The 9,915-nt window shown below is 52.8% G+C and overlaps 1 protein-coding gene across 1 annotated transcript in view; it reads left to right on the top strand.

Annotated features, from left to right (window-relative positions):
* Necap2 (NECAP endocytosis associated 2) overlaps positions 1–3,628 on the top strand; it is a 14,717-nt gene extending 11,089 nt beyond the window's left edge. The window contains exons 7-8 of the mRNA XM_005409827.2: positions 1,461–1,545; positions 2,437–3,628. Of these exons, the coding sequence (XP_005409884.1) occupies positions 1,461–1,545; positions 2,437–2,485 (134 nt within the window). The 3' untranslated portion in view covers positions 2,486–3,628. The remainder of the gene's footprint in view (positions 1–1,460; positions 1,546–2,436) is intronic.
* Positions 3,629–9,915: the final 6,287 nt, after the last annotated feature.

Below are 9,915 nucleotides of genomic sequence, written 5' to 3'. Positions count from 1 at the left end.
AGCACTCTGGAGGCTGAGGCAGGAGGATCGCTGCGAGTTCGAGGCCAGCCTGGGCTACAAAGTGAGCTCAAGGCCAGCCTGAACTGCATAGCGAGACCCTGTCTCAAAAAGACAAAAAACAAACAAACAAAAAAGAAACTTGTGAGTACAGGAGAGATTCTCCCTCACTTTATTAATGGTACCCCATTATGGCCATAGAGTGCTGGGCCCATGCTAAGCATTCCAGGCACATTAATTCATTCAGACCTCTCACCAGTCCTGCAGCACAGTCATGGATACTGTGCCCACTTTCGAAATGAGAAAACCAAAATTTAAGTGACCCATACGAAGTCACAAGGCCAGCAATGTGGTGATGCATGCCTGTAATCCAGGCATTCAGGAGGCTGAAGCAGGAGGATCACTGAGAGTTTGAGACCAGTCTGGGGCTACGTACTGAGTTTCTTTCCCTCCATCTCTCTCTCTCTCTCTCTCTCTCCCTCTCTCTCTCTCTCTCTCTCTCTCTCCTCGTCTCCGCCCCCCCCCCTTTTGTCTTTTTGAGACAGGGTCTCATTATATAGTTCAGGCTGGCCTCGAACTAACAGTGATCCTGTCTCAACCGCCTGCGTCCTGGGATTATAGGTGTGCACTACCACACCCAGTTTACATGGTGAGTTCAGGGCCAACCTGAACTACATGGCGAGACCCTGTCTCAAAAAAAAGAAAGACAGGAGGCCAGGCCTGGCTTGTCTTCCCTGGGGGGCTGTGGTGAGTTTCATGTGTGATAATGTGGTTAAGCACTTGGCAAACTATAAAATTCACCATTGGAGGGGCCTCATCTTATCAGTTCTTCCAGCCCAGCACAGAGGGAAAGAGAAGATTAGTGGGAAGGCGGAGGGTGGCAGGCACAAGCCCTTAGTCAGGGACAGTTGGCAGCACAGGGAAGGTGCCAGCAAAGCCCCAAAGCAGGCACCAGAGCCCCCCTGGCTTCCCAGTGACAGCATCCATGACATGCACTTCTGTGTCACCTCTGCTCTTCTGCAAGGCTCTGTCTGAGCCCTGGCCCCCTGGCGGCGGGGACTTAGCACACGTCCGGCGCACAGTGCTGTTGGCTGGTTGACCTGCGTGTGGTCACAGGCTTTATGTGAAGGTGCCTTTCCGGCCTGAGAGTAGTCTTCACTAGGGACCAGAGCGGGTTTCTGGATACTCCTCAGGCATGGGTGACAGGTGACAGGTGGCTTGTTCCACCTTCCTGTTGCCTTCTGCTCCCTAAAGACCCTCAGGGGCTCCCGAGGCAGTGGTGGAGGTGGGTGACGCTCAGGTGTTTGGTGCCCAAGGACGCCTCTGGGCGTCTGTCTCAGCCTCCTGGAATCTTGACGCTGTTGGCAGCCTTTGTGATTTGGTCACTGACAAAACTGGAAAGAGGTCTCTGACTCCCTTGTCTCTGCTTTCTCCCCACCCACCGGACGTGGGGACATCAACAGGAGGTGCTACCATGTCCTGGCCACAGCCCAAGCCTGCCACTGCTGCCACCGCTGACATCTGGGGAGAATTCGCCAAATCCACAGGGTGAGGAGGGCTGCACCCTGGTGGGGGGGGGGCCGGGCAGGGTGGCAGCACAGATTGTCCTCCTGGCGGGCAGCCGAAGACAGAGCCCCTGACCACCTGCCTCAAGTGGCACGTTGTCCTCTGTGCCTCTCTGTGAGGGCTTGTGCTGCACCCCAGTGCCTGAAGCCACCTGTTGCAAATCTGTGTGGCCCTCTGCACCGCCTTACCACGTGCCTGGCTTGTCCCCAGGACCTCACTGTGCTTTCCTTGCTGTCCCCAGCTGCCCCAGCGCACCACGTGAGGGTCAAGGTCCCAACTCTGGGCCTGGCCCACCTGTGTAGCACCTCTGAGGGAAGGGATCTGGCCAGGCCATGCTACACAAGACTTGAGGCCTTCGCTTGGGGCCATGGCGGAGAGACGGGCAGTTCTTGCTGCACCATTATCCGTGTGGCCAGGCTGTAGGCCTGCGTCAGGCCCGATAGTGAGGGGTGCGGACGGTGTGTGGTCTCTGTTCCATCCACTTATTTGTGCTGCCGCAGGCGGAAGAACCACACACAGGATGGACACAAGCGGGCACAGCTGCCTGCCACGACACTTTACTTACAGAAACATACAGGCATGAGACAGCGAATGTAAGAGTCTTTATAAAGAACGTTTGCATTAGCTAAACACACATGCACATCCACATTCTGTCCCTAAACCATAGTTTGCTGACCACTGCCCTAGACTGTTTAGGGACTGGCTGCTTAGAGCAGTGATGGCAAACCTTTTAAAGGTTTCAAGGATAGAAACTTCCCGCTGCGGCGCATGTGCCATAGGTTTGCCACCACTGGCTTAGAGCTCTGGCCCAGAGGCCCGACTTCTTTCTGCTTTTGAACAGCCCAGCTCTCACCCTCCCTGTCCCCCTCACAGGTCGGCTTCCAGCCAGACGCAGCCGGGCACGGGATGGGTCCAGTTCTGACTGGAGCACAGCACTCTCCTGACACTGCGTCTGGGAAGGAGCTGCCTTGCCCGGGCCGAGGTTGGAGTTAGAGCGCCCTGGCTGGCTCCTGCAGCATGCTGTCCTCTCCCTGCTGGCTCTTGACAGACTGGCCCTGTGGGGCGGTAATTGGCACCGTGTCACAGTGTTGGCGGGATTAGAGTATGCAGCTGGAGCTCAGGAGAAGAAACTCCGGGACCCTACCCTGTCCCTCCTGGTGTGAGGGAGACCGAGACCGACCTTGCTCCATTGCAGTGACCCGCATTAAACATGAGCCCCCAAAACAACGGAATGGGTTGAGTTTGCGGCCTGGATTCAGAGCGGCCCTTTTCGGGGGTGATAGGTGCCGTGGGGTCACTGTTGGCAGGGGGCTTTCTATACTTCCCTTAGCGGCAGCCACTCAGGTGCTCTCCAGAGGAAGGACACCCACCTGATTGCTAGTGGGTCTTTAGGCTGAGCTTGAACAGGCCATTGGGGGATATTTGATTAAGCAGCTTTTGAAAAATGTACTATTCTGCTTTGCTAACATGCGAATCTGCACTAACTCACCTTTGCGTGTGCACACCGCGGACCTCTGAAGGCGCTGCCCGCCAGCTGCCCGAGCCCAGGCAGCACCGCATCTCCGCCGCTCGCCTGGTCCCCGTCTGCCAGCCAGGTGGGCAGTGCGGGGCAAGGCCGGTGCTGGAAGCCAGATGGGGTGGCAGGTAGCAGGAAGGTGCAAGCTTGTCACAGGGCCGGCCGGCCTTCCTGCCTGCTGGCCACCCTGTGGGCTCAGGGGTTCCCAGCGCCACGGCTCCTGGCGGACCTGGATTCTCTCACTGGTGGTTTCTGCAGTAGTGCCTTAGCCGCAGACAGCCTCGTAACTAACTTTCTCCTTCAGGGACTGTGAGTGACAGACGGGCTCTGAGCGGTGGCGTATAAGCCTGCAGGACTGGTTTACAAGAAGACATTTTGTCTGTGTGCCCCTCAGAGATTTCTTTATTGAATTAACCTTACCTCTCAGCCGGAAGATTTCTTTTGTGAAAGGTCAAAACTACGAGCTGAAAAAAGTGTTGACCTTTTCATGGGACCAGATTTTTTAAATTAAAGAAATAAATATTTCTACTTCTGTTGGTGTACGTCAAAGATGCCTGTGTTTTTGGCTGCACGGCTGCTCAACCCTCCAGGACACGAGTGAGGCTCACAGTCCCCTCCGGGGACCGGGACATCAGATTGGCCAAAGTAGGGACGTTTGCCCCTGTACCCCCGAGGCCATCACTGCTGTCTCTCCTGTGGTTCTAGGGCAGCCTTTTCCCATCTTGGGGACAGGTGAAGGTGGCAGCTTGAGTCACCCTCCAGGCGGCTGACTGTCCGGGAGCTCCCACCAGCACCAACACCTCCGCCTACCCCGCATCTCCTGAGGAGGAGGGCTGGGCATAGTGGGGCTCAGGCAGGGCCAGAAAGGCCGCGTTTCTTGTGCCTCAGGATTCTGTAAGAAAGGTGCAGCTTTTATTGTGGGCTGTAAGAAGAGCTACAGGCTAATAAACGCTCTGGGAGGCGGCGGATGAAAACACGCTTCTCTCAGCCACTGAATGAGGACAAGGCGTCCAGGCGTGATGTTGCACGCCTATAATCCCAGCACTTGGGAGGCTGAGGCAGGAGGATCATTGTGAGTTCAAGACCAGCCTGGGGTACAAAATGAGCTCAAGGCCAGCCTGAACTGCATAGCGAGACCCTGTCTCAAAAAGACCAAAAAAACCCAAAGGCGTATTCCCGTCTGTTTCACATCACGTTACCTCCCGAGTTATTGCTGAGTGCCTGCAGGCTGAAATAAAGCTGGGGTCTGGAGGAAACCCTCGATCAGAAGTGTGTTGCCTTGGACTTGGGCACTTGGGTTCTGGAGACAGCCTGGGCTTTGGATCTGGGCTGTCCCCTGGTAAGCAGTGACGGGCTGCTTCCTTAGCCCTGGCATCCCTCAGGTAAGGCGTGAAGCCCTAGCAGGTGCCTGTTCAGTTTGTCCATTTTCTCTAGGGTCAGGTGATACCCAGAACGGTACAAGCAAGAGGAGAGCAGTGATAGGGAATCAAGGCTCTAACCTGAAAAGTACCTTGAGGGGCCTGGTAGGGACACGACAGTTGGGTGCTATTGCCAGCTGGAATTCCAACTAGAGAAAAAAATACTGGTACAGGATCTGGGTCTCCGGGAAATACCCCAATACCCAGCCAGTCATCTGTGCAGTTACGCCCGAGATTGGAGCTTAGAAATGGGTTGGGAGTGCAACTTGGTAGGGTAAGGGCCTTGGGTTTGCGGTATGAGAGACCTCATGAGACCCGGATGCCCTGGGAGGTGTGGCACGTGGACACCATGATCTCATCTTGGTATTCACAGCCTTTTTAAGCCCCTCCCCTTAGGTGTGAGCTAGACTTGTGGCTTCTTTCCCAATCTATGCATCCATGTGTTTAAAATGAGACAGGGGGACTGTAATTTGAGCCTATAGCCACAGCCACCCAGGAGGCTGAGGCAGGAGGCTCATAGGACTTCAGTGCCAGCCTTGACAACACTGTGAGGCCCCATCTCAAAACAAAACAACAAAAAACGAGCAGAAAGGTGATAAGGTGGAGCATTTGAGATTATGTCACCAGCCCAAAGTCACATCGAAAGTGTAGAGTTGGGGGCTGGGGATTTAGCTCAGCGGCAAAAGCACCTGCCTGGCAAGTGCAAGGTCATGAGTTCGGTTCCCAGTACCGGAGAAAAACCAAAAAAAAGATAAAAGAAAAGAAAGTGTAGAGCTGGGAGTTCAAGCCACGGAATCTGGCTTTAGTATCCACGCTTTTAATGGGGCTGTGTACTTGTGAGGTGCTCCCTGCAGGGCTTGCACATAGAGCTGCCTAATACACAGATGTTCCCTTACCCTCCACAGGTGCGAAGCCAGGGAGTAGCAGGTACCAAGTGGCAGGCCAAGGGGTGGGGTTTTGTTCCCCTGGAGACGAGAAGCTGCTGAGGCGCCTTGTGAGCACACAGTAGTTGTTCAGTAGCTATTTCTTTGAGCAGAGAGTGAGAAATGATCTTTGGACAGTGGACTAATGTGAGACCGGTTTTTCTTCAGTCTTTTTTTAGATTTTTTTTTTTGGTGGGGAGGTATCAGGTGCGTTTGTCAGGCAGGGGCTTGTACTGCTGAGCTGTATCCCCGGCCTGCTCTTCAGTAAGTCTTACAGAGACTTTAATATTTTTCCCATTTACAGACTTGAAAACAAAAATGAAGAGTATTATAATTATTTGTAATACTGTCATAGCAAAAGATGGGAAGTCACCCACGTATCTATACAGTATTAGTTTCTATTCCTGTAACATCCACTCCAGAACTTGGCAGCTTTAAAGGACATATTTGTTACTCACAGTTTCGGTGGGCTACAAATGTGACACTGAGTTGTCATTTAAAGAGATGCATCACGCTCGCTGCTACAACCTCATACGTGGTGTGTTTCTACAAAATTCTGTACTTTTTCCTACGTCTAACATCTTTCTCTAATCTCATTTGAAATGAGGGGTTGCTCTGCTTTTTTCTCCTCCCTGCAGAGGAGATCTCCTTAGCCTCTCACTGGTGGGAGACGGTCACCCACAATCCTCCAGAGAGAGAGGACCATTGGCTCAGCTGTGATCACGTGACATTCAGCATCACACACTACTTGTATAGCAAGACATCGTTTGCTTATCAAGTTAAAATTTATTAGAAATGTTTGTGGTTCGGGCCCACCCAGGGATGCCACTCGCTGTTTGGCTGGGCGTGGTGGCACATGCCTGTAATCCCAGCACTCGGGAGGCTGAGGCAGGAGGATCGTTGTGAGTTTGAGACCAGCCTGGGCTACAAAGTGAGCTCATGGCCAGCCTGAACTGCACAGCGAGATCCTACCTCAAAAAGACAAAAAAAAAAAAGTTTGCTCGTGCTGGGCATAGTGGGTCACACCTGTAATCCCAGCATTTGGGAGGCTGAGGTGGGAGGATCACTGTGAGTTTGAGACCACCTGGGCTACAAAGTGAGCTCGAGGCCAGCCTGAACTGAATAGTGAGACCCTGTCTCAAAATGACAAAAAAAAAAAAAAAAAAATTTGCTTGTCTTACAGAACAAGTTACAATCTAAGGTTTTACTGTGCATATATACTGTACATATTTTGCTCTTGTATAAAAATAGGAACAGAGGGGCTGGAGATTTAGCTCTGCGGCACAGCGCCTGCCTGGCAAGTGCAAGGTTGTGAGTTTGGTTCCCGGTACTGGAGAAAAACCAAAAATAAATAAATAAATAAAAATAGGAACAGAAAATATATACTTAATTTGAATAGAATGTCTCTGGAAAGATTTTGTAGGAAACAGTACTCTAGGTTGTCTACAGAGGTGACTAGGAGGCAGAAATGGAGAAATATTTTCATTGTAAAACTTTCTGGCCTTTTAAAAAAATTTGTTTTTTTGCTTTTTTTTTTTTTTTGTTTTTGTTTTTGTTTTTTTTGGTACCGGGAATTGAACTCACAACATTGCACTAGCCAGGCAGGTGCTGTGCTGCTGAGCTAAATCCCTAGCCCCTTTTTTGTGTGTGTTTTTGAGACAGGGTCTCACTATATAGTTCAGGCTGGCTTGGAGCTCACTTTGTAGCCCAGGCTGGTCTCAAACTTGAAACAATCCTCCTGCCTCAGCCTCTCGAGTGCTGAGATTACAGGTGTGTGGCCACCATGCACGGCTGAAGCCTTTCATTTAGTATATTGTAACCATCTCTCCAGTCAGTAAATGTTTTTCTGTAACTTTAGAATGACAGCTTGGCTGGGCGTAGTGGTGCATGCCTATTATCCCAGCACTCGGGAAGCTGAGGCAGGAGGATCCTTGCGAGTTCGAGGCCAGCCTGGGCTACAAAGTGAGCTCAAGGCCAGCCTGAACTGCATAGGGAGACCGTGTCTCAAAATGACAAAAAATTAAAAAATAAAAAAGACATAGAATGACAGCTCATAGTATTCCACTGTGAGTCACGGGATGGATTACACAAGCCTTCTGTGATTGACCTTTTAGGGTTTTTAGTTTCTTGGTATTAAAGTCCGGCATTACAGAGAGACTTTGCAAGTCAGCCTTCAGATGCCCAGTAGGGCCATCTAACCAGATGCTCATCCTCTTGGTTAATGTGGTTTTATTGATGAGGGACACTAGGGCCTGGGATATAGCTCAATGGCACAGTATCTGCCTGGCAAGCCCAAGGTCAAGTTTGATTGCCGGTACTAAAAAAAAAAGACCACAACTACATTGATGGTGGGCGGAATCCGCCCAGCCTAGCAGTGGGACTTGGCAGGCATCTGCCCTTAGCAAACTGGGAGTGGTAACTGTGATCGCTCATTTCCCTGTTACCTGAGTTGCAGGTTTAGAACCCTCTACAGTGATCAGGTGAGCACCCGGCACAACTCCCTTCCAGTTGCTCATTTTTTTTTTTTTTTTTCCGGTACTGGGTATTGAACTCATGACCTTGCGCTTGCCAGGCAGGCGCTGGTGCTGGTGAGCTAAATCCCCAGCTCCCGGTGGCTCATTCTGGGGTCACGAGTGGGCACCATCTGGTTAAGGGACAGGATGACTATGGGTGGCAGCACAGGGGATTGAAATAACTGCAGGCCAGGGAGAACTGCACCAGGCCAGGCTGAGCTGAGCCGGGAGCAGAGTGGGGACCCCGTGCTGACAGGAGGCAGCTGGAGGCTTCCCTAGTATAAGTGTGTGCTTCCCTGCTGCAGGCTGCAGTGGGCCGGGGTGAGAAGGTCAAGGAGAGCGGAACTGTGTCTGTGCCTCTCAAAACTCAAGCAAGGCAGCACGGTGCACAGGATGGACCGTGGGGCTGGAAGCCGCTGAACTTCCTGCTGTGTGTCCAGAGGCAAGGGCTCTACCTTCTGAGCCTCAGCTCCCCATTTGTAAAATGGAGAAAATCCTAGAACCAGCTTTGTATTCTGTTCAGGGCAGAGGGAAGAAACCTAAGGAAGAAGCCAGCACAGCGTGGTTTGCCAGCAGTGCTGGCTGCTGGTGAGGCACAGGTACTCGCAGGTACTCGTAACCACGGGAGACCAGGCAGATAGGGCAGAGCAGGCGCAGACAAAAGGCAGGGCCCCCAGAGGAACACGCAAGGAGGGCCCTGGAGCCCTGGTGCTGTGGGGAGCACTCTGGAGCCAGCTCCATGGTGGCAGGCAGGACCAGAACCGGACTGGTGAACAGGACCAGCGACTCCACACAGGGTGACAGACCTGGGCCACACGGGGACACCCAGCCATCAGCTGTGTGTCCAGGCAGAAGTCAGTCAGCCTTCCCCCATGGACACCGTACCCTTCTCCCCCGACTCAGCATCCTCACCCCAAACCCCAGAGATTTACCCAAATCTCCCCTGACTGATACCTCCAGCTCTGGCTGCAGCTTTGCCAGCACCACACTCCAGGACAGCTTTCTTTTCTGTCTAGATGAACTCTCCCACTCCTTTCCACCCACTACTGCTAAAACACACCAAAACTGCAGCCCTGGCCTGCTAGACTTTCCTTCTGCATACCTGTGGCCAAGTCATAAAGTTAAATATACTTTTTAAAGCCACACCCCTCCTCCTCCAGCTCTAGAATCAGACCTCCCCCACCCCGTTAGATAAATGACTTGTCCCAAGGACTTCAAGAACTGAAGAATCTCCGGTATGGTGTTGCACATCTTGGGAAGCTGAGGCAGGAGGACCTTGGCTCTGAGGCTGGTCTGGACTATCTAATAAGACCCTGTTTAAAAAAAAAAAAAAAAAGCAACAAAACCAGAGGGTTGTGAGGCCAGGAAAGGAATGGAGTGAAGGTATTGTCACTGTAGAAATGAACTTGAGATGTGCACATCCTGCATTTAGTCTGGAAAGCCCGTTTCCTCTACGATCTTATCCCCCTCTCATTAGCAGAAGCACATCAGCTTGCTGGATGGCTTGGCAATAAAAGAAATGTCACCATTTCACTGCACGACTGTCAGGAAAACAGATTCTCCTCCAGCAGGGATCAGATCAGTGGTACTGCTCCCGCGGGCTCCGAGGGGCTGCCAGGGAGGCCCCGCTCCGTCGGGCTGGGCTATCGGTCTGTCTCACACTTCAAAGCTGACAGCAATGGGACAGCAATGGGACTCTGCAGCCGGGTCTGGCGGCGGGGCGGTCTTGGGCCACGCGCTTCCCCTTCGCCTTCTTGGAGTGCGGAAGGCTCGGATAATCGATGATCGGCGCGCGGGGTGGCGCAGGGCAGTAAATGGACCGCTATGAAAAGCTCCAGGCGGGCGCGGGCCGGATGGGCGCTCGCTAGGCGGAGCAAAGGCGCCCGACCCCTGCTCACCCCTTCCCACCGAGGCCCCGCCCATCTCGCGGTGTAGCCCCGCCCCACCCGGTGCATTCCGCCCCCGGCCCCTCCCCTCCCCCC

The sequence above is a fragment of the Chinchilla lanigera genome, unplaced genomic scaffold, assembly GCF_000276665.1.
Source record: "Chinchilla lanigera isolate Chin_1 unplaced genomic scaffold, ChiLan1.0 scaffold00126, whole genome shotgun sequence".
Lineage (NCBI taxonomy): Eukaryota > Metazoa > Chordata > Mammalia > Rodentia > Chinchillidae > Chinchilla > Chinchilla lanigera.
Note: the sequence above shows the minus strand (reverse complement) of the source record. Positions and strands in the feature narration are given on the sequence as shown.